Source organism: Osmerus mordax, chromosome 1 (genome assembly GCF_038355195.1).
Source record: "Osmerus mordax isolate fOsmMor3 chromosome 1, fOsmMor3.pri, whole genome shotgun sequence".
Lineage (NCBI taxonomy): Eukaryota > Metazoa > Chordata > Actinopteri > Osmeriformes > Osmeridae > Osmerus > Osmerus mordax.
This window is the reverse complement of record NC_090050.1, coordinates 6,041,177-6,065,936: the sequence shown is the minus strand read 5'-3', so window position 1 is coordinate 6,065,936 and position 24,760 is coordinate 6,041,177. Positions and strand designations below refer to the sequence as shown.

General features: G+C 40.9%; 1 protein-coding gene across 3 annotated transcripts in view; it reads right to left on the bottom strand.

The window, feature by feature from the left end:
• Window positions 1-24,760, bottom strand: part of pik3c2b (phosphatidylinositol-4-phosphate 3-kinase, catalytic subunit type 2 beta) — a 103,623-nt gene that overhangs the window by 42,283 nt on the left and 36,580 nt on the right. For all 3 annotated transcript variants that reach the window (XR_010877788.1, XR_010877790.1, XM_067246430.1), the window contains exons 13-18: window positions 23,820-23,987; window positions 9,945-10,056; window positions 7,788-7,930; window positions 1,224-1,412; window positions 666-759; window positions 196-290 (exon numbers count right to left, since the gene is read on the bottom strand). Coding sequence is in view for 1 of the 3 variants with exons in the window: in XM_067246430.1 (XP_067102531.1) it covers window positions 196-290; window positions 666-759; window positions 1,224-1,412; window positions 7,788-7,930; window positions 9,945-10,056; window positions 23,820-23,987 (801 nt within the window). In the remaining 2 variants the exon portion in view is untranslated. The remainder of the gene's footprint in view (window positions 1-195; window positions 291-665; window positions 760-1,223; window positions 1,413-7,787; window positions 7,931-9,944; window positions 10,057-23,819; window positions 23,988-24,760) is intronic.

Sequence of the window (24,760 nt, the reverse complement as noted above, 5' to 3'; positions counted from 1 at the left end):
GACACATGCTGTGTTTACATTTCAATAACTTAGTTGTGGGTCTGAGTAAAGGTGCGGTAAAGGTGTGTGCTTTTATGTGCGACAATACTCTGGTGTTTGACTTGACTGTGTGAGTGAGCATGTGTGTGTGAATTAGTGAGTGCGTGTGTGAGAGTTAGTGAGCATGTGTATTTGTGGGCAGGTGGGGAGGCTCACCAGAAGAAGTAGTGAGCTATGCGGATGTCTCCTATGGCTCTACGGAGCAGGAAACGAACCAGGGGGCTGTCCAGGTAACACTCATACTTTAAAGCCTGGGGGGGGGGGGGGAGAGAGAGAGAGAGAGAGAGAGAGAGAGAGAGAGAGAGAGAGAGAGAGAGAGAGAGAGAGAGAGAGAGAGAGAGAGAGAGAGAGAGAGAGAGAGAGAGAGAGAGAGAGAGAGGGAAGGAGGGAGGGAGGGATGGAGAGGTAGTTGGAGGGAGGGACAAGGAGGGAGAGACAAAGGGAGAAAAGAACAAACACAGAAAGAGAGAGGGGGAGGAAAGGAGAGAGAGACAGAGGGTTACTAGAAATATATTTTCTGTAGGATCTTAACAGGCTTTACAGGTGACAGACTGGATAGGGGTGGTTAGGGTTGCAGTGGTCTACCCCCAGGGTAGGGCAGGGGGTGCTCTATCTCCAGGGGGTACCTGCACCAGCTGAGGCAGGAAGTCGAGAAGTTCTGAGTCTGAGATGGAGTCCATCCACTGGACAGCTGTCCGCCGCAACTCCTGGTCTGGAAACCTGGTCCACACACATACGAACACTCATTAGGACAGTGTATACTGTCACTGAATTGCTTATAACCCTCAGACACACACACACACACACACACACCCTCTCCACTGCTTAGCTAAGATATGGCTTCAAGGTCCAGTTCGTTGGTCAGCATGGTAGATTCACCAGGCTGAGCTCTCTCTCTAGCCTCTAGTAAACCTTGCGTCCCTCTCACATCACACCCAATAACACAACTTGACAAGGTGCACTGACATTGCCATGCGCCTGGCTGCAACAGTTGCCCCTGGTGACCGTTACTCTGGGGGAGTCGGTTGCCGGGGTTACTGTTGCTTCGGTGACAAGCAGAAGATCAGTGTGGTCTTTTCCATTTTACTCATTGAGGGTGTGTTGATATGGGATTGGTGGATGATTGTAGGTGTGGCCTGGTGATTCTACATCTGTGTGTGCCTGTGTGTGTGTGTGTGTCTTACGAGGCGTGCAGCAGTCCGAGGGCATCCAGATGGTTGAGGCAGGCCCACTGGCGCAGCAGAGCGTAGATGTCGGACAGGCAGGCCCACTCCCAGCAGGGGGCGCTGGCCAGCACCAGGGGCAGGGCTCCACTCTGGGCCTGGCAGAACGCTCTCTTCTCCCACAGCAGGCGCCGGTCCTCCAGGGTCAACCTGGGGAGAGAGGGGCTACCAATCATTCTGAAGACACACACACACCACCCCTACCCACCAAAACACACAGACACACACACCACCCCTAACCACCAACACACACACACACCACCCCTAACCACCAACACACACAAACAAACAAACACATCACCCCTGACCACCAACACACACATAACCCCTGACCACCAACACACACACACACCACCTCTAACCACCAACACACACAAATCACACACAACCCCTCACCACTGTAACAGACACACACACCCTAACTACTGTAACACGTACACACCAACCCTAACTACAGTGACACACATCATCCCTAACTACTATATAGACCTGGGGACAGTTTCATCTGTTGGGATTGGCTGTCCTCTTGCTATTGTCTATTGGCCAGGCCCAGGTGTCTTTGTTAGGATTGGCTGATCTTGCCGGATCTGGCTACTGCTATAGGACAGTTATGTTGGCTCAAATTGTGAATTGTCAAGTTCTTAAATTTTACGAGTTCTGTAATTCAGTTTGAATGATCTGAAGTTGGTTTCTTTGGAAATACTCAAAGTATAACACAACCATAACACACACACAAGATCCTCACCTACACTTATATACACACATCTCTCTAATAATCTCTTTAATAATGACAGAAAACTGTGTGTGTGTGTGTACAAATTACAATGGGTTTCCCACGCTCAACTAAAGAACCGGACACTGCAAAGTTCATATTCTGCATACGTCCTCTTTATAACCCAACGGAGTGCAGTGCCGGGATTGACGTTGTTTGGATAAGCATTTAGACTTCAAATAATTTAAACATTATTTGCCGCAGCTTGGCTTGCTCTCCGCGTCACAGCCCCTTCACTCTGGTCCTCTGGTCTGCTGCGAGTCTGATCTGAGATTTAGAGAACCGGGCACTCAGCATTCTGCAAAGTTAATATTTTGCAGGTGTCCTTTTTATAATCCAACGGAGTGCAGTTGGCTACCGCGATTGAACTAATGCAATTAACAAAGGCATTCGCAATTAAATAAAACTAAGCGTATAGGAAAATAGGGAATAGGCTACAATATTCAGCTGCTTTCAAAGGGGCTGGTTAGCTAACAGAACGACAATATTTAATGTATACTTTCAGTATCAGTTAATTTTGTTACATAAATGTGTTTACTGGTGTCAAAACTGCCTAAGTAGCCTACCACGATTGAACTAATGCGATCAATACGATTAATTATTTAGATTCAAATTCGCGTTTAGGCTACAACCGATAATCAGCTGCTTTCAAAGGGGCTGGTAAAGAATGTATAATACATTACAACACATATTCTAGAACTGTAATCACCAGCTGCATATCAGGCACAACACTAACTATGATCCCAGTTATTAATATGTGTGGCATTTTAATCACTGAATGCATCATGGGCACTGTGCACGAGTGAATATAACAACAGGATTTATGAAGGAGGCATGTCTTAAAGTTATGTATTGTGCTTATTAAAGTTATGCATTGTGCTTATTAAAGTTATGAAACTTAGAAGTGTGCTCAGGCTTAAACATTGGGTCTCACACTGAGTGTGGGAAGCAGGCTGTTCTTTGTGTCTCTATCTTTTCATTTTCAGAAACAACCTTGAATCTGGGTGGAGATGGCACCCGAGCAGGTGGGACGCGGAGGCAAGAACAACTCCCTGATGCACGAGAGAACAAGCTCAACCCTCTTTTCATCTTTCTGTTTTAATTGCACTGTATATTATATGCTGGGGCAGGGAAAGATAGCCAGTTGGACTTCGTGAACCAGCCCAAACTCTGTTGCGGGTAGGGAAACTTAGACAACTCCAGAGCTCTGTACTTGTTGATTACCAACTGCTGCATTAAAGCTGATATTATCGGACCTCTGCGACTCCAGACCACTCTTTCTAGAACACAGATTTGTGTCATAGAATACCATCATTACATATTGGAATAGACACAAAGATTTTGAATCCTTCACTGGCTAGCGAACAAAACGACAATATTGAAGCGTCCCCGACGAGAGTTGTTTTAAGTCGGAGACCAGGCGTGATATTTTACGGTTAAGGCTTTTATTGTCTCAATAACAGGCAGCTATTTAGGCTACTGCCCACGCCCAAACTAATCCCCCTTACTTAATAGAACTTGTTAGCAACAGGCTAACACAGCAGTTTACAACAGTTGCTAATAGCAGTGGAACACAGGTTCACCACAACAGCCACAACACAAAAGCCCCGAACCCGCCCAAAACCTCCCCTTATAACACCTATTGGCACCCGGAACTTCAAGGTGACCCCCCTGTAATCCACCAATAATGTCCTGATCATTTATTAGTCCACTTCCTACAGCGCAGGGTCGCCACATTATAAACATTCAGATGTATAGACAGTGTTGTGCATTGAACATGTTCATTTTTATGAGAACGATGAACTGAACAAAACTTAATGACAAATAATGAATTGGAACGGTGAACACGTTCATATTGTGACGACCCTGTGTTATTGGACATTCATTTAAGTGTGTTTGTAAATGTTCAGTTTCTTATTGGAGGCTCTGGGGGAGTTGTGGGCAGTGTTGGGGTAGTTACTCAAATAAAGTAATAGATTATGCATTACTAGTTACTTTTTGCTTTACTTTACTAGATTACTCACTGCTGAAAGTAACTGACACTACTAGTTACATTACTTTTGGATTACTCCGTAACATCACCTGAGATGCACTTGCCAAATAACAATATGCCCAAATCAACTCAAATTCTTATTATAATGAGGACAGATCTCTCTTTTATGCTTTTTAATACCACAAAGCTGACAAAAAAGTTGTGAACATCAACCTAAAAGTTGTCAAGCATAACAAGGCTACAGTACTGGCAGTAAGCAAAATGTCTCAAAATAAAATAATGCTTAAAACTTTAAATGGCAACATTTCCTCTACTATGTATGCTGCTACAAGCCTGTTTATCTCTGCTTTGGTAACCAGTGGCGGAACTAGAGTTTTATACATGGGGTGGCCAAGGGGTGGCAAAGGCTACTTCAGGGGGTCCAGAGTCCAGAGTCTTGGGTCACTGTTTTCATTAATATATATACAGTATAATCTGGGTCTATAAGTGCTGGAACATCCAAAATATTTTTTTTTTTTTTTAACTCAAGCACCAGGGACATTTCTGTGTTACAGAAATAACACAGTGCATAGTTTATTTACAAAACAAAGTGAATTTACACACCCCAAAAAACACTGCAATTTGACTTGACAGGTAGCAGATAACTTAATATAAATAACTTAAAATAAATAAAATAACCAACAACATGACAAATTTACAGTATAATATTTATGTTCATATATGTTAACTAATAGCAAAGAAAAGTTTTGGAATTAATTTAATTTGGTCTTGAAACAAGACCAAATTAAATCTGTGTGATAAGAAACCCTTTGGATGTATACTTTTAGAATGTCAGTGTACAAGCTAGTACACAGTGCAGGTATTATTTATTATACCTACTAGCTAACACAGATGTAAACACAATGTTAGGTTAAATTGGGAACCGATCTCTCCTATATCTGATTACCCTATTTTTCGGAAAATAAGCCGCATTGTGTATAACGCGCACCACCCCCAGAATGAGCACTTTGTGGAATATAAGACGCACTTTGAAAGGAAACAACGTTACCGTTGCGCCTGTTAACGTTGAGCGGACCACTGCTCACGATTGATTACTTGCCATCTAACTAGACAACATTCCCAATCAGGGTGAACACTTTCCTCCCCCCCCCCCCCCCCCCCCCCCCCCCCGTTGAAATGAACTATACTCTGCAATGCAGAGTATAGGCGATCTACAGCATTGTGTAACACACTTCGATTGTGGATAGTATGTCCAGAAATAAAGCGAAGTCACTCATTTAGTGGCAGAATCCATTATTATGTCTACAAAATTATTTTAGATATAGTATAAGTTTAGCTAACTTGCAAATCCTGAGGATAGCCTACTGTAGCAGACCTTTCTATGTGACAACGGACAAGGGTGTTTTGTCCCTCGGGAGTTGCCGTAGGCTTGATGCTGAAAGCATTTGTGAAATCAGTGAGGGCTGTTCGAATCGCGATGTCAAGAAGAGCAGTGGTAAAATACAAGTTATGAAAAGAGACCACGTCCGTGTCTTATTGTCCACACGATCATATACAATTAGATCTAAAACAAACTTACAAAGAGCTCGGTTACACTACCAAAGTTGAATTAGTAATGTTGTTAGCGATGCTAGCGTTATTTTTGCTAGAGCTAGCTAGCCTATAACATTTCACTGGGTCTTGCAGCTGTTTGATCAACTGAAATTATTATGAAATGTTATGTTCTACTAGCCATTTGCCTACTTTAGCAAGTCACTGTATTATCAAGCCCTGATAGTGTAACTGAGAAAACACAGTAGCCTAAATAATTCCTCTTTCAAGTAATAAGCCCCCGTTCAAGTGTTGAGCATTAGATTAGCTGCACGGTCTGTAGAGATCTTGAGAAGAAGCCACTTTTTTGTTCTAAAACCGGATTATAAACTGCTTCGAAATATAAACTGCACAAGCACACTATAAAATCGGAGTACAGCCTACTGACTGTCTCAGTTGGTCAGAAATTGTTTTTCTAAATGACTAAATATTATGTAGAATGAACCTAACTTACTTAAACGTCACCTTAAGTTTTTCCCCTCTACAGTAGTGATATTTTCAAGCATTTAGCCCACTCATATTGCATTCATTCATTAAGAACCACCTTTGAAACAAGCTGAACCCCCTTGAAACAAGCTATTCTAAGTAACAACGTTGTCATCGGCAGTATTAGATAGAATTGCGATTGAAACAGTACCATCTGCTAACTGAAAATATGCCCCCAAAAAACATAAATAAGCTTGACATTTATTTTGGGGGAAATGGCTTTTTCAAAAGAACATTGCTGGAAGCGATCATTGTCAGTAACAATGCCAAATAAGACCATTTGATCTTAAACTAGAGCCCTGCACGGTGGAGAAGCTGCCCTCGGTAAATTGTGCTAAGCTAGCCTACTGTAGCTGCTGTTGCTAGCAAAACATAAGGGGATTGTTTGAATGCGCCGTCAATGAAAAACGTTTCTTTTGACATCAAGTTTAGGCTGTGGCATTGAAGACAGCGACACACCACACAAGCTTGAGTTTAAATACATTATTTAATGTGAAATTACTTACGGTACATGCAAGTCTTGAATTACTTAAATGTATGATGCTGCCAGTAGCCTACTGTGCGCAACAGTCTTACTACATCTATGCACGTTGTAGTTATGCGTCGTTGCTAACGTGTGCTGACGTTGTGACGTTGGGGGATTTTTACACACAGTAAACACACGCCTTAAAACTATGAAATGAACTGAACTATGAACTAGTTCAGAATTTAAATGGCTAACTATGAACGTGAACTATTCATGTTTACTTGTATGAACTGAACTTTGAACGAGTTCATGAGAGGTATGAACGTGCACAACACTATATATAGATCAGTGAATTGTTACATTAATTAATGTGCTTATAACTGATGTCAAAACTGCCAGCACATTGCAAATGTACAAGCGCTGTATGGCGAATTAGGCCTACAATTATGACAACTGGCTCAACCATTGTGTATGATGTAATGACTTCTGTTATGAACTAAATGTTTGTGCTGGCAAGGCAATTTAACCAATATAGTACATTTTGATCAATAAAAGCAATTTATAACGTAGGAAACAGCAGACAAATGAAGGGTACATAATCATTTACATGAATGTAGGATACCACAGCGTTGGCAATTTGACTAGAATAGATGTGGAGATTGAACAAGTACTTGAGTGATGACAGAGAATTTCAATTGTGATCTGACAAATATTGGTACCAAAACCACTGAGAAGAAATGTCCTCACCAGCTGCATCACGGGCACTGCACTATCTATAATTCCAGAAATCTGTGTGTGTCACTGACATCATCGCGGGCACTGTGCCCTATCTATAATTCCAGGAAACTGTGTGTGTGTGCCACCAATTTTATCACTATGCACTAGTATATACAAACACACCCATGCAGACACACGCACACGCTTTCTTCTTTCCAATGCTTCTGCTGAAACATCCCTCACCAAAGACATAAAATAAAATAATAATAATAAACGCAACAAAAATGTAATAAAATAGAATAAAGACATGCAACATAAATGCATTTTAATAATAAATAATGAACACGGAGCTGAGCACTGAGGTAGTACCAGCCTTATCCTAAACCCCAGGGGACAAACAGACAGAGAGACAGGAAGACAGAGAGGCAGACATACAGACAGTCAGTCAGACAGCTAGAAAGGCAGACAGTCAGACAGACAGGCAGGCAGGCACGCACTCACCAGAAGAGGGACTTCTTGTGAAGCACGTTCTGAAGCTGGACCTGGCTGATGGTGTCCAGACGAGAGAACTCATACTGGGGACAGAAGTCAGCGGGTGGGGGGGTGCTGAAGCGCACCTCGAAGGCTGAGGTGGGAAAATCCACCTTGTTGGGGAGAGGTGGGGGTCATGTTTAGTCTGCTGGTTTGTTGACCACCAGAGAAAAGGGTACAGTCAGGGTCTATCATAGAGGAGATTAAGACATTATCACCTGGCCGACACCCCCCCCCCCCCCGCAAACACACACACACCTAAACACCTATGTAAGCACAGACACACACCCAAACATACGCTCACCCGCCCACATTCACTCACAGACACACACACACACCCAAACACATACAGCTAGTATCCAGATGTGAGACATATCCTGCTTGATGTGGAACAAAGAGGAGAGACAGAGAGAAAGAGAGGAGGGGAAAAAAAGAGCCAAAAAGAGGAGAGACAGAGGAGAGAAAACGAGAAATAAAGAGGGGGAGAGGGAGGAGGGGGGTTGAAATGGAGAGATATGTGACAGATATAAGGAAAACCATATGAAATGCCGTAGGAGATGATATTCCTGGCTAGCAGAGAGAGATTAAAGAAAGGGTGATGCAAAAAACGAGGCCAGGAAGAGTTAGGCCGAATCCCGTGAGAGTAAGTGGTGTCCCAATACTCGTTTTGATCGAGGGCTAGGGCTAAGACGAAGGGGTATACACCCCTTAAAACCAAGTGAGCTTGACAGATCATCCAGAGAGTCCCATAAATGTAATATTTCCGTCTTAAATAATTGATTAAAAAATTATGACAGTCTTGTTTTGTGCTCTACACAGTCCTATATATGTATTTGCAACCATGTTCTTCATTGAAATGTTTTTTTTAAATCGCTGATTTGCACAACAGTCCCGCATTTCTCTGATTAGCCTTGAATGGACTCCATGCATGTCTACAGTTTTAATTAAACTCCATTAGCAGCGAATTTCAAACGAATTTCGATTGATAGTGCATAACACTACTTGCTTTGGAGTCATCGATATACGTAACCGTAACCAAGAGGTGTCTCATTTCATAGGGCTATGTAGCCCTTACCCCTCAGTTTCGAGACACAAGGGCTAGGGGTAAACTAAGGGGTAGGGGTAAGACAGAGTATTGGGATTCGGCCTAAGAGGTTTGATGGTGTGTGTTTGTATAAGTTTGTGTATGAGTGCATGAGTGTGTGTGAGTGAGCGTGAGCGCGTGAATGTTTATGAAGGGGCTCGATGTAGGTTAATTAAGGGCAGATGTACATTGGGCCCCAGAAGTGGTTCATACAGGATGAGGGAAGTGTGTGCGCATGTGTGTGTGAGTGAGTGTGTGTATGTGCACAAGACCCTATTCCCTCTACGTGCAAATAGCAATTAAGTGGCTAATGAGGTAACAAGCCAGCACACACACACTCACACACATTGAGACACAGGCCAGTGCACTAAAACAAAGGGTGCCTGTAGGATCCAGTGGTCTGGAAGCAAAGACTGTCAAAGTTTGGTATTACTGAGACAATGTGTGTCTGCGTATGTGTGTCTATGAATGAATGTCTCTATGTGTGTCTTGGTGTGTGAGTGAACTTCTCCATCTGTGTTTACATTACATGGTCGTTCCTCCTGTGAACTCACTGTGTACCTGGGTATAACAAATGTGACACCTGGGTCAGTCACACACAGATGCCTTACAGACACCTGTGAAAACCAAACCCGAGTCATCACTCTAGCCTGGCCATGCAGACACCTGAATCTTTCATAGAAAGTCCATACTATATATCTCTTCCAACGCCATTCTTACCAGCTGAAGAGATAGATGAAAGATAAAACTGGTGTGTTAATTGCTGGGCGTTTGGGGGTGTATCTGTGTGTATCCGTGTGTGTATCTGTATGTGCATTGTGTGTATCTGTGTGTGTATGTCTGTGTGTATCTGTGCAAATTGTGTGTGTCTTTATGCGTGTGTATTTGTGTGTATCTATTTGTGTATCTGTGTGTATGTCTGTGTGTATCTGTGCAAATTGTGTGTGTCTTTATGCGTTTGTATTTGTGTGTATCTATTTGTGTATCTGTGTGTATTTTATGCATATATGCGCATGTACATATGTGTGCTGTGTATTCCCTACCTGCAGGATGACGCTGTCCGGCTGGCTGAAGTTGGGTGAGCTGGAACGGGCGTTCCCACTTCCTGGCGTGGACGGCCACAGGCCCAGTAACTTCCTGCCACAAGTCAAGATTCTGTGGAGCAGAAGGCTAATGTTCACCTTTTGCCCTGAACTACTCTAAACAAGTACCTAACAGCCAATATAAACCTCTAAAAAGGCATCTACATTTGTAATAATATTTCCTAACCTTGATGAGCTACTATAAGCTGGGAACCCAACCAGGGTTCTGCGAGCTCAGGGTTTATTTGCTCGGCAGATGTGTGAGCAATCAACACTGGCAGCAGATTAGGGGAATATATATACAGTTACAATACATAATTAAATATTTTACAGTAGAAGTGCCGATGGATATGTTAATTAAATAGATTAAGGTTGAAGCTTGATGCCCTAGCCTAGGGAAATAACTGTTACCGTATTTTTCGGAAATAAAGCCGCGGCTTGTACCCCAATTTTACAGTTTTCTTGTGGTTGTACGGCTTATATTTCGAAGCGGTTTATAGCCCAGTTTTAGAACAAAAAAGTGGCTTCGTCCCAAGATCTCTACAGACCGTGCAGCTAATTTAATGCTCAACACTTGAACGGAGGCTTATTACTTGAAAGAGGAATTATTTCTACTGTGTCAGTTACACTATCAGGGCTTGGAAATAGCCTACAGTGACTTGCAAATGGCTAGTAGAACATAACATTTCATAATTATTTCAGTAAATCAAACAGCTGCTAGACCTAGTGAAATGTTAGCAAACTAATGCTAGCATCGCTAACGACATTGGCTAATTCAACTTCGGTAATGTAACCGAGCGCTTTGTAGGTTCGTTTTAGATATAATTGTAGCTCTATATGGTCGTGTGGACAAAAACACACGGACGCGGCCTCATTTCACAACTATATTTTCCCACTGCTCTTCTTGACATCGCCATTCGAACCAGAGCCATAGAAAAAGAGAGTTGCAACACTTCCATAGACTCCCATTGTTATCCAGGAATGCGGAAGTAATACGTGTCATATGCGACCTATAGTTCCAAACATTGTATTTTCCACCGTTCAACCCCATTCATTTTCAGTGTCTCCGAAGCAAGTTAGCTGGTAAATTGATGAAAATCCAGAATTTTTCCATATTTCTACTACCACATATCAATTGTTATTAGTAGTATTTTATATAGTATATATTATATATTATATATATTACCCAGACGCTCCCATGTTACCCCGCTCCTCATCTCTCTCCACTGGCTACCTATCATGGCCCGTATCAGATTCAAGACCCTGGTATTGACCTTCCGAGCAGTGAACGGGACTGCACCCGTCTACATTAAGTCTCTCCTGCAGCCTTACACCCCCACCCGTCACCTACGGTCTTCTTCAGACAACCGCCTGGTGGTCCCACCGCTCAAGTCCGCCCGGTCCCAACACAAGCTATTCTCCTGTCTGGCCCCCCAGTGGTGGAATCAACTCCCCACCTCCATCAGAGACACTGACTGTCTCTCCACCTTCAAGAAAAGGCTCAAGACGCACTTGTTCCGGGAGTACAACGGTACTTAGGAATGGTTTGCTTGACCCGATGTTAGTTTCCTCAAGGATCACAATGACTCTTGCTCAGAGACTTGTTGCTCTTGTGGTTAGTGGTAACTGATTTAAAATGGTTTGTACTCGCTGTGATATATTGTTTTTTTATTATTGTTGCCTGTTTTTTGTTGTTGTTTGTTTTTCACAGGTACACTTGCACTTATAGCGGTTCATGTTGTTTAATTGTAACTTGTTTAACTACATGCTCTTATGGTTCTTCCCTTTGGCACTTACTTTGGTTGTTCACAATGTGTGCTTCATGTTTTGGCTACTCGCAATGTTTTGTGGCTATCTCGTTGTTATGATCAGTGACCTATGCACTTTGTAAAGCTCTCTCTTGGAAGTCGCTTTGGATAAAAGCGTCTGCTAAATGAATAAATGTAAATGTAAATATAGCCATCTTTAGATAACGTTTATCGTAAGATTATAGCTTGTTAGATTCTAAATGCAGTTAAAGCTAGACTGTAGGTCTAGTATCTAACGTAAGTAACACTTTACTGAAGCTAGCTAGAGAGCACGTGTATCATAACCAGAAGTCAGTTGGTTTATAGTCTGTCAAATTAGTTCTAGTTATTGGTGTTCGTTAGCATACAAAGTTAGTTTTCACTTATTAGCCTAGTACATCTGATTAGAGCTAGCAACAATGAATTGCAGATTAAGGGGTCCCCTATCGTCCAGCTAGCTCTCAACGCTCGGCAGGAATTGCAGGTCCACTCACTAAAAACAAACTTGACCCTCTCACTGGACATATTTTATAATAAAAAAAAATATTGAATGCAATTGGTTGCCTTGTATATTCTGTTCTATTTACCAAACTCCTCGTCTTAAATTGATCAGTTGCTGGTGCTATTGCTATCTAGATTAGATTCAACTTGCATCAAGTACAACAAATATAAATAAAATAAAAATATTAACGTAGTCAATTGTAAGTGGGCTGATGAATAAAAAAACGTGTTTAACAAGTCCTATTTCAGGGCTCGATATTAAGGCTTGTCTGCTTGTCCAGGACAAGTGGATTTTTTTGTAAGGCAAGTGGAAGAGAAATGTACTTGTCCCGCTGGACAAGGTAAACCTCAAACAAAATAAAATGCCATGTTACTTAACGTTATGTGCCACTCATTAGGCTTTGTCTATTTAACCGATTTTAAAGTAGCTAGCTAGCTTTTTTACATTTACATTTTTTAGTCATTTTTTCCTCTGTTTCGGTGAAGTTAGTACTTTCATCTTGGTGAGTTCTGCAGCAAAAAGGTTGAGGAGGACAACCATTAAGAGAGAAAGCGATTCCCCATTGATCTGTCGAATCATAATTTTGATTTGGGTCACGAAAGTCTTGAAATTTGAGTGAGAATGCGTCGCCCGCATAGTCTTAGGCGGCAGTCATGTCTTGGCCCCAGTTACACTGTTTTGATGTGAGCCTCAGTCAGACTCGGGTCACTCACTGGCAGTGAGTGTGTTCACAATGTTGTATTTCACTCCATTTTACACCAAAAACGTCAGGGAGGACTGCTTTTTGTAGATACGAGCCTGCTGAAGATAGTCAGAATATCGGATTCTGTAAGATAATACGAAAAAGTAGCTACTTTTTTGCAATGAGTCTTCTTACATTTACATTTAGTCATTTAGCAGACGCTCTTATCCAGAGCAACTGACATTCTCCCCGGGCCAAGTAGGGTGAAGTGCCTTGCCCAAAGACACAACGTAATTTTGCACGGCCGGGAATGGAACCAACAACCTTCTGATTAATAGCCCGACTCCCTAACCGCTCAGCAATCTTTCCCCCACAATGCATAGCTGATGAAAATTTGTTTCCCGGTTTATGTACACCTATACCTGATACGCCCTTGAAAAGCCCAAATCCCAAGAAGATCTGCATGAAAGAAGATGTAACGGTATCAAATGCCGACATCCTAAAAGCCATTAATGGCTTGAATGACCGTTTTTTTAAGTTTGAAGAAATCGTAATGAAAAATACAGCTGAGATTGCTAGAGTGCAGGACAATGTGAAAGGGCTGGAAATCCAGTGGAAAGGGACTGATGACACAGTGAAGAAGATGAGTGACCAGATGACAATCCTGTGGGAGAAACAAGAAGAGTCGGAGAGGTACAGTAGAAGATGGAATCTTCATCTTCTGAATCTTCCCGAAAGCAGCAACAAGGATGTGAGGAAGGAGGTGCTGGAGATAATCGCTGAACTCATCCCAGAGGAAAAAAGCAAGCTTGGATTCATGGTGGATACCGTGCACAGGGTTGGACGCCCAAGAGAGGATAAAAGCGGTCGTCCCATCATCATTCAGTTCACTATGCGCACCTTTAGATTCAAAATATGGAGAGCTTCTTTCAACGCTGACGTCATCAAGAAGAAGAACCTCCGGATGGCTGAGGATTTAACCCAACAGGAGAGAGAGTGCAGAAATAAACTGTGACCTCTTGTGCAGCAAGCGCGCGCTGACGGAAAGAAAACTAAATGGCAGGCTCCTGTTGTCATCATTAACGGTGTGAGACACACCGCATGACTTGTTAAACTTCTCTTAATGTGAGGTAAACTTATAAATATACCCAAGCTTAATGGGTTAATTCGCTCTCCCTGTATAAAATTAAAAGAGCAATATGTTCACTCCAATAGCTAAAATAAGAATTTCAGGAGTTAATGTAGGTAGGTAATTTAGGGAGTCAGGTGGCTGAGCGGTGAGGGAATCGGGCTAGTAATCCGAAGGTTGCCAGTTTGATTCCCGGTCATGCCAACTGATGTTGTGTCCTTGGGCAAGGCACTTCACCCTACTTGCCTCGGGGGAATGTCCCTGTACTTACTGTAAGTCGCTCTGGATAAGAGCGTCTGCTAAATGTAATGTAAAAATGTACTCGTGTTCAGAACTTTCTACTTGGCGATAAGCTAATCTCTGATATTTTCTATCTCAGAGTGTTTTTTTCTTTAACTAGTCCCTATAACCTTACAGACATCCAGTTCAAACGTATTCTTTTCTTTCATTATGACAGACTTCCATTTTAGTTCCTTAAAAATAATATATTTTAATGTCAGAGGTATCCGTGACAGCACCAAAAGGAAATCAATGTTTTTGTTCAGTAGACGAAAGAATGCTGATTTGATATTTTTTCAAGAGACTCATTCGGTGGGAAGTGATGTGAAGTTTTGGAAAGCACAATGGGGCGATCAATGTTATTTTTCTCATGCCTCTCAACAATCAGTGGTGTCGCCATTCTTCTTAACAAGTTTAAAGGAGATATAGTTGAATCAGTGATCTCAAATTAGGGTAGATGGATAATCCTGGTTTTCAAATTAGACAATTCCTTCTTTATAGTTTGCAATTGATTATAACAATTCAGCTCTGGCCAAAATAAGGTTTTCACAACTTTGTATGAAACTTGACACCTTTAAAAACAAATATAAGGATGCACACTTTATTATTGGAGGGGATTATAATGATGCTCCAGATGATCTTGTAGATAGAGTACCTGTAAAATCAATCCCATGTTCAAGATTCAAAAGTACTGAATATATTTGTGAACAACTGTCAATTATAGATGTTTGACGATTTTTAAACCCTGACATTAACAAATTCACCTGGAGCAACGTCAGTGGATCCTTACAATCTAGGATCGATCAAATAGTTATGCCCCACTTTCTGATCACAAATTAATTTCAATCCATTTAGCAGGAACAAAACAACAGAGGGGTAATATACGTGGTTATTGGAAACTAAATAATAACTTATCAAAAGACTATGAGTTTTGTGATTTAGTCAAAGAAACAGCAAAAAGCATATTTGGTAATAACGGAATGAATCACATACAAAAATGGGAATATTTCAAGTTTAAAATCTGAGAAATGGCAATAAAAACGAAGTGAAGTAATAAAAGAAAATAACATAGCCAAAGAAATCAGTATTATGGATAAATTAAATGCGTCAATGAATAAGGGTAATCTTTCAGTGGAAGAAGAAACGGCAATGAAAAAATTTAAAGAGGAAATAGATAATATGTATATTGAAATGGCTAAAGGGGCATTTGTAAGGTCCCGAGCAAAATGGCTGGAACAAGGGGAAAGAAATTTGAGTTATTTCTTTGCGTTAGAGAAGCGAAATCGCAAGAGAAATAATTTAACTACACTTAAAATTAATGATAACATCACCTCTAATTCTTTAGAAATTTCAAGATATGTTGGTACATTTTGTAGCAATATATACAAGTCAAATATTCAATTTAGTGATTGTGATAGATTTATTGAGTCAGTTAAAGAATTTACACCAACTATATCTGAACATTTTAAGATGAAATGCGAACGTCCCATTACTAATGCAGAAATCTCAGAGGCTGTTAGTTCAATGAAAAAAGGGAAATCTCCGGGTATTGATGGGCTTTCAGTCGAATTTTATTTGCATTTTTGGGAAAACATTGAAACCCTTCTATTTGATTTATTCAAGGAATGCACTTTAAAAAAGGAAATGGCCACAACTATGAAGCATGTCTTCTCCCTAAACCTGATAAAGATCACTTAATGATCGAAAATATTGGAGACCTATTACACTCCTAAATATTGACTAAACTGTTAAAAACAGGTCTTCATTAGATAATAAATGAAACACAAACAGGTTTTATGTCTAACCGTCACATTAGCTCTAATATAAGACTTGTTCTTGACCTGTTGGACTATTCTGATAATATCAATACTGATGCACTGGTAGTATTTCTTGACTTTTATAAAGCATTTGATACGGTAGAACTTTTTACTCAAAACTTTACTTTTTTGATTTCGGACAACATTTTATATCTGCAGTAGAAATCCTTTATAAAAATATTGACAGCTCTGTGATATTATATACAAACACCACAAAAGGATTTCCTGTAATATTCAACATAATCCTATCATTAAAGGTTTGTCCATTTTTGGTAAGGAAATTAGATTAACTCAACTAGCGGATGATACAGCTCTCTTTTTGAGTGACAAACATCAGATTGAATATGCTATAACCCTAATTGACCAATTTTCAGCTGCTTCGGGTTTAACACTTAACAAATCTAAATGTGAAATTTTATGTTTGTATCAGACTGAAGAGGGAAAAATTAATAATATACCTGTTAAGAAATGTGTTAAATATTTAGGTATTCATATCTGCAAGGACCACATGGAATGTCAACAGCTTAATTTTTCATCTAAATTGAAGAAGACTAAAACAATACTGAATTTATGGCTTCAAAGAGACATTTCTATTTTGGGAAGGATTCTTTTGACTAAAGCAGAAGGGATTTCAAGATTTGTCTACCCTGCACTTTCTCTCAATGTTCATGATTCAGCATGCAAAGACATAAATACCATGTTTACGAACTTCGTATGGAAAAACAGACACCATCATTTAAAAAAAGCGGTGCTCTCTGGTTCTAAGGATGAAGGAGGATTTGAACTTCTGAACTTTTGGGACTTGAATTACACCTTTAAGATGAAATGGTTGAAGGAATGTCTGAGAGCACCGGCGTCTTTATGGTACTTTATCCCCAATAACATTTTTCGCAGTATAGGAGGTCTTAAATTTGTATTGAAATGTAACTACAGTATTACAAGATTGCCGTTAAAACTATCACAATTTTATCAACAAGCTCTTTTGGCTTGGAAGCTGTGTCATTCTCACAACTTTTCTCCACACAAATCTATTTTATGGAATAATGAATGCATCACTAGGAGGAACAAGTCACTCTATCTGCAGAATTGGATTGATAGAGATATTATCTTCTTAAAAGACCTTTTTGATTGTAATGGCCAATTACTTAAATATGAATCCTTTCTCAGAGAGAAGGCATTCCCGATAACGTTTAAAGAATATAGCTCGGTTTTCAAATCTATACCTAATGGCATATTAGAATTAATGAAAGGTTATAAAAAACAAAATGAAGTTTCTGGATTAAATTTTACTCTTTATATAAACGGTATTGATATTATGAGCAGCAAATGTACTAATAAGCAAATTAGAAAATGCTTCCTAAAGAATCGTTAACCCATCTTTTTTATGGATGTTCATTCTGTATTACATTCTGGAAAAGTTTTGAAGATTATATTGTATCTAAAACGACACATACAATCTCACTTGAATGGAAACATATTATTACTTATTTTGAATGTACAGATAGCAATTTGTGTAATATTGTTAACCTATTTATTTTATTAGGTGAGTTCCATATTCACAAAGCAAAGTTTTCCAAATCGACCCCATGTTTTAAACTATTCCGAATTGAAACTGACATGTACTTTGAGTCTCTTAAATAGTTAACAAATAAAAAAGGTATTTTAATAATGGATATCTACTCAAAACTATTCAATTAAGAACTCTTGCTGTCAATGTTTTTTAATTATTTTTTTAAGTCTGTCACCTTGTTACTTATTTTTATTTTATTTGTTTACATTCTTATGTTTGCAAAATGTGAAAACGGATTATTTGTAAACTGAATACAAATTAATACTTTTTTTTAAAGCCACTTTGAGACCCTTGAAATCAATTAGAAATAAACACTTGGCTAGTACCAGAGAATGTCTAATATGGGCTCTGTTAGAATCATCAAAACGTGGGACATCTAATCGGAAATGTGTTTACAACGTCGGGGAAAAGATTTAATCAGGGATGATCTTGGAGGGATTTTACAGGCGGGACTGGCAAGTTAGCCCATAGCTAGCCCATAGCTAGCATGAGGTCTTCTATTTCTAGATCTAGATAGGTTTACCGGTAGTACTAGTCTACTTATCTGAACTAGAGCTAACAAAGTGGATTTTTTTGTAGGGAAAGTGGAAGAGAAATTTACTTGCCCCACTGGACAAGTTAAAACTCAAACAAAATAAAAAGCCATGTTACTTGCACTGGCCAGCTTGCAAATACTGAGGAAGCCTACCGAAGCCAATGTCGTTAGCGATGCTAGCTAACATTAGTTTGCTAGCTGTATATAACATTTCACTGGGTCTTGCAGCTGTTTTATTGACTGAAATTATTAAGAAATGTTATGTTCTACTAGCCATTTGCCTACTTTAGCAAGTCACAGTATTTCCAAGCCCTGATAGTGTAACTGAGACGACGCAGTAATTAATTCCTCTTTCAAGTAATAAGCCCCCATGGTCAAGTGTTGAGCATTAGATTAGCTGCATGGTCTGTAGAGATCTTGGGATGGAGCTGCAATACAGTACATAACAGAAAGTGTTTCATTCAGCAGAAATAGTGTAAATGTTTTATGTAACATTTTTTTTTTTTTTTATAACACCTCAATTGTTATCATTTGTATAATATTACAGCTCATCTTCAAGGGTTCTAGTACTAGGCTGAGGCTACTCCTCCACGACTCCCCAACGTGACGTCATCACCAAATTGCGCTAATATGCTAATGCTAACACCAAAAACTACAAAAACTGGTCTTTAACACCATTTGGAGACACCATTTGAAGATATTTTAAATGATATACATATCTTGAGTGCTTCATGTACTCATTAATCAACAGTGGTGTTTAACCTGCAATATGGCCTTTAACCTAATTCCCACATTTCCTTCGAGTGTAATATTGTTTCGTTGGATCGTTCGTTCATTCATTCATCCATTCATTTATACAGTAGGCTTGGCTAGTATCGTAGGGGTTAACCAGAGCCAAAAAGAGAGTTGCGACACGCTTTGGTCTCGCTGACACGTGATCACGTGGTTCAAGTAGCTCGCTGTAGTTCCAAAAAACCCACTGCTGTCAACCTGTTTGAATGGTTTTCGAATAGCCTGGCTGATGGAAGTCGCTTTCTCAGGCAAATGACATATGAAACAGGCTTGGTTAAAGAAATCCGAGATTCTGGCTATCTTCAGCAGGCTTGTATCTACAAAAAGCAGTCCTCCCTGACGTTTTTGGTGTAGAATGGAGTGAATTCTTGGTACCCAGAATGCCCCGCCGCATCCTGAAAAGCTATGAAGGGCATTAGCTTAGTTAGCATTGTTTGGAGTTCTATTGTTGTGTTCGTTCTGTTTTGATATGTGTAATGCTATGGTCTGTAGTTACAGTTTTTCTCCATTGCTTTGGCTCAATTCTTGAAACAGAAATGACATTCTCAAAGCTCTAAGTGCATTTGACAAAATAGCCTATATGGTTCAGCACAAATACATAGATCACCTTCAAAAGGTCATATCTCACCCAAAACAGTTAACTCATGCTTCAAAACCAAATCATTTTCTCATATAAATAGTCAGTGCCCCCAACATGAAAAGTTCCTTCTCGATTGATTTGGCCCATCTCTCGAGAAAAAAGTGGACATTCTCAAAGCTTTAAATACATTTGCCAAAATAACCTAGATGGTTCAGCAAAACACCATGGCACACCTGCAAAGGGTCATCTTTCTCCTAAAACAGACAACTCATCAGTCAAAACTAAATCCTTTTCTCATACAAATAGTCAGTGACCCCAAAATGAAAAGTCCCTTTGGCATTGTGTAAACACTGCAGGTCAAAATGATTAGATGTTTTGTCAGTATGGCAGTGGACCTTAAAAATATCCCTCATGTGCACTGTGCTACAGTTACTGTAGTAGATGTTTTCTTTCCAGAATACTATGTGTCTTCAATCTACCCAGACGCTCCCATGTTACCCCGCTCCTCATCTCCCTCCACTGGCTTCCCATCACGGCCCGTATCAGATTCAAGACCCTGGTACTGACCTTCCGAGTGGTGAATGGGACTGCACCCGACAACATCAAGTCTCTCCTTCAGCCTTACACCCCCACCCACCACCTACGGTCTTCTTCTGACAACCGTCTGGTGGTCCCACCTCTCAAGAGTGCCCGCTCCCAACCCAAGCTCTTCTCCTGTCTGGCCGCCCAATGGTGGAATCACCTCCCCACCTCCACCTTCAAGAACTATGTTTCTTCCCATTGGCACTTATTTGCTTTTCACAATGTATGCTTCATGTTTTGGCTACCCACAATGTTTTTGGGGCTACCTCATTGTTTATGATCATTGACCTTATGCACTTTTGTAAAGTTCTCTCTTGGAAGTCGCTTTGGATAAAAGTGTCTGGTAAATGAATAAATTTAAAATGTAAATGTGTATCTAACAGAAAAAAGATTACAGTAATTCAAAGTAGCCTACAAGGTTTCACATCACATACTGCACTCACACTGCTTTGGAAATTGTTACTGTAATTGCCATACATTGTGGTTACTGTAACATGAAATGTGTACAGCACAATATAATGTCATACAATAAGCACATCAAAACTAACATTATGTATAACCTACACTACCAACACATACAGTAAGAAAGTAAAGCAAAGCTGGAGTTTCACTAGTTGTCGTCCTCACTTTCCTGCTCATCCTCACGCTCCTGTCTGTCTGGCCACAGATTTCATCGACATTACATCTGATGTTCTCCCTTGCGATGCAACAGGAGAAGAATCATTGTGCATGCCGCAACCATCCCCTACACTGATCTGCTGTGACATGATCACAAGCAGCATCCATTGCCTGGAGCAGGGACCTCTGGTTTTGAGCCCAATGCTCATAGACCCTCCACCTACATGCAGAAAAAAACTCCTCGATAGGATTGAGGAATGGGGAGTAAGGTGATGAGCACCATAAGCATTCTTGGATGGGCAGTGAACCCTGATGAGTGGGCCACGGTGGAAGCTTACATTGTCCCACACAATGACAAATGTAAGCAAGTGAGGCCCTACCAAACCGCTCTCATGTAGAGGGATAAGATCGGAGTGCAGGTGGTCCAAGAACACCAGGTGCTTCTGGGTATTGTATGGGCCAAGACTGGGAATGTGGGTGACTACACCATTCTCTAAAAAGGCAGCACACATGGTGATGTTGCCCCCGAGCTGGCCTGGGACAAGCTCTATATATTTGATGGAAGCATTTATACTCCTGGATAGCTCCTGTAAGCTAACTAAACTTACTGTGTGATTGGTGATCGGATGTGTCCCCTTGTTTAGTAAAGTTCTAGTTGCACCTGACAATGACTGTAACCAGTTGATCCAAGAGATCCATATTACAGTATATACCATGATGTTTTTCATGGTATTATGTGCCTGAATGATTTTGACAGTGGAGTGAACTATTGTGCAGGTGATGATGTATACAAGGAAATTATGCCAATATGTTTTGCAGCGAATAACCACTTGACTGAGAAGTTTAGACCAGCAAGATATATTCAATTAGTAATTGGCCTAACTGAAGGCAATTGTACTTAACCATTTCAAAGATGTGCTAAATCATTTGAAATGTGTGCAAACTGTAGGCAATTGCACTTGTCATTTACGAGGATGTGCTAATACAATTGCAATTTGATTAAAGGAATGAAAAATTCCAATCGTTTGTGAACAACTGCCCAGTGGTTTGGAGGTTTGCACGTGTTGTTTTGAGAATGTCATTTCTGTTTTGTGAAATGAGCCAAAGCAATGGGGAAAAACTGTAAGATAATTTGAGTGTTCACCCTGATTGGGAATGTTGTCTAGTTAGATATGGAGGACTAAAAGTGCCAAAATGAATGAAATAAATACACCATTGAATAATTACTTAAATGTGTAATTAATTAAATAAAATAGGAATTGAATACATAAATGTGTTATTAAATGTGTCATGAATTCATTAAAATACCAATTCATTTTATGTAAAATACATATATTATTTCACTATTTAGTTAAGTATTTCATGGTCCTGTAACACTGTGTGGACAATATTCAAATGCAATACATTTACATATACAAAACGCTAAACAGCGCCCCCAGTCTATTGCATTTTCATTTTCATGTCACAATGTGTTGCAGTGCTTCATGAATTATTTTATCTGTCAAACTCGCCCATCAAAGTCAGTGGGTGGGGCTAACGTGAATCTAGTCTGATCCATTGCGTTGGTCTGAAGTAGAGTGCCTGGATAGAGACGATGGAGGATCTTCATGAACTTTCTAGAGAGTTCGTGAGAGACATTTTAGACTCAGCTGAGGATGTGGAAGCAGGACCTGCTGATCCAGAGCATGTAGCGAATAAAGCAGAGGAACTTATTGAAGTTCTTGGCGTTAGCCCCACCCACTGACTTTGATGGGCGAGTTTGACAGATAAAATAATTCATGAAGCACTGCAACACGTTGTTAGCCTGGTCCTATCCAGACTCTCGTACATTTCATTTGTACAGAGAGTCTGGGCTCGCTCCATTGACAAGCATTAACTTCCTTGAAGGCGGGTACTCTGTTGAAGTTTAAAACTATTGGATCTGCCCAGAGCCACTCTAGATCTGCCATAACCAATCGCTAGTGTTCGCCTTAGCCAACTCTTTCACGACTAATGGAGCGAGCTTGAAAATCAAACGAACCCCATGGGGATCAAAAATTGTTCTTGCTCCGGCTTTAACTTCTGGATATTCGGCAGCATTGCCACAACGGACCGAATGGCTTCACTCGCATCTTTCTCTGCCGCCATTCCGGAACTACAACACAAACTAGCGCACGACATCAACGTCATCGTTCTCAGCCACTCCCTCTGTTCGCTGATTGGACAGGTAGAGTAATTAACCGAAGACATCTGACTTACGTACCTCAAGCCCAAACCTAGTACAGAAGCAAAATAAAAATTGAGCGGAAGTACGTAGGAGGGCAGCGCCAGGCTAACACGTTGTGACATGAAAATGAAAATGCAATCGACTGGGGGTGCTGTTTAGCGTTTTGGAAATGTAACTGTATTCCCTGCGACTGTTCCTTCATGTGCTAGCCAGCTAGCTATATGGTACCAGTCCCCTGCGACTGTTCCTTCATGTGCTAGCCAGCTAGCTACTTGGTACCAGTCCCCTGCAACTGTTCCTTCATGTGCTAGCCAGCTAGCTACATGGTACCAGTCCCCTGCAACTGTTCCTTCATGTGCTAGCCAGCTAGCTACTTGGTACCAGTCCCCTGCAACTGTTCCTTCATGGGCTAACCAGCTAGCTACATGGTACCAGTCCCCTGCAACTGTTCCTTCATGGGCTAGCCAGCTAGCTACATGGTACCAGTCCCCTGCAACTGTTCCTTCCAACAGAAGCTGGAATGTCTGTTTTTGCAGGGTCAGGGATCATGTGATTATGCTAAGTTTATTTATGTCAACAGTTATCTAAGTGCTATGCATGTCAATTTGGTACTTTTTCTTTGTGTCAGCCATTAGTCCCACTACAGTGAGAGAAGTATGTTTTGACGAAATGAGCATAATCCTAGTGTCGTATCTTATTGCACTGTAAATAACTTGTCCGTTAGCCTTTTGCTAGCTATCTGGTCCTGCTGACTCACTGTCTGAAGTTGAAGAGGGGCATGGTGACCCAGCCCAGGGCCTCGATGCTGCGGCGCTGCTTGCCCTTCTCCTCCGCCCCTCCAGGTGGTGGCAGCGCGCTGGCATACAGGGTCACAGTCAGCTGGGTCTCCCGCGGCAACTGGTTGATCTGAACTGGGAAGCATATTCTTGGGAGGGAAAGAGGGAGGGGAGGAAAGGAGAAGAGGAAAGAGGGAGGGGAGAAAAGGAGGAGGAAAAAGGAGAAGAAGGGGAGGAAAGGAGGATAGGAATGAGTGATGCAAGGCTGATAAGGGTGGTGTGTAGGAAAATCTGACAGGAAAACGAGACTGCCAACATTCACTAATGTACTCATCATTGTGACCTTTTAATGTACAGTTAAATCCAATATTGAGGTATTACATAGTGTCTGAAAACAATGTATATAGAGAGATGTTATATCGGTCGATTATTCCTGCTCTTCAGTAATACCAATTGGTATTGTATTTTATATCTTTGGAAAGCCTGATTAGTCACCTTTACAACGAGGTACAACTGTGGGTACCGTGTGGGTAAGGGCCCCCAGAAATTGCCAAAATCCCCTTCAATATTCTTCTGTTGGTATTCACTCTCATTTTGAGCTTCAAGTAGGATCAGCTTGGGCCTGCTGTACGTGCCAGAGTGACCAACGCAAACATGTTGGCTGATTTGCGACAAATCCTGGTTGAGGAATGGGAGGCCATCCCACAGCAGTGTGTGACCAGGCTGGTGACCAGCATGAGGAGGAGGTTCCAAGCTGTTGTGGCTGCGTATGGCTCTTCCACATGCTACTGAGGTCCCTGACAGTGTAAAATGAATAAAGTGTAAAAATGGCCAATATGTGTTGTTTTTTCCTTATTACTGTGACAGAGTGCAAATCATCCAATCCACCAAGCAACTCATTTACATTACATTTACATGTATT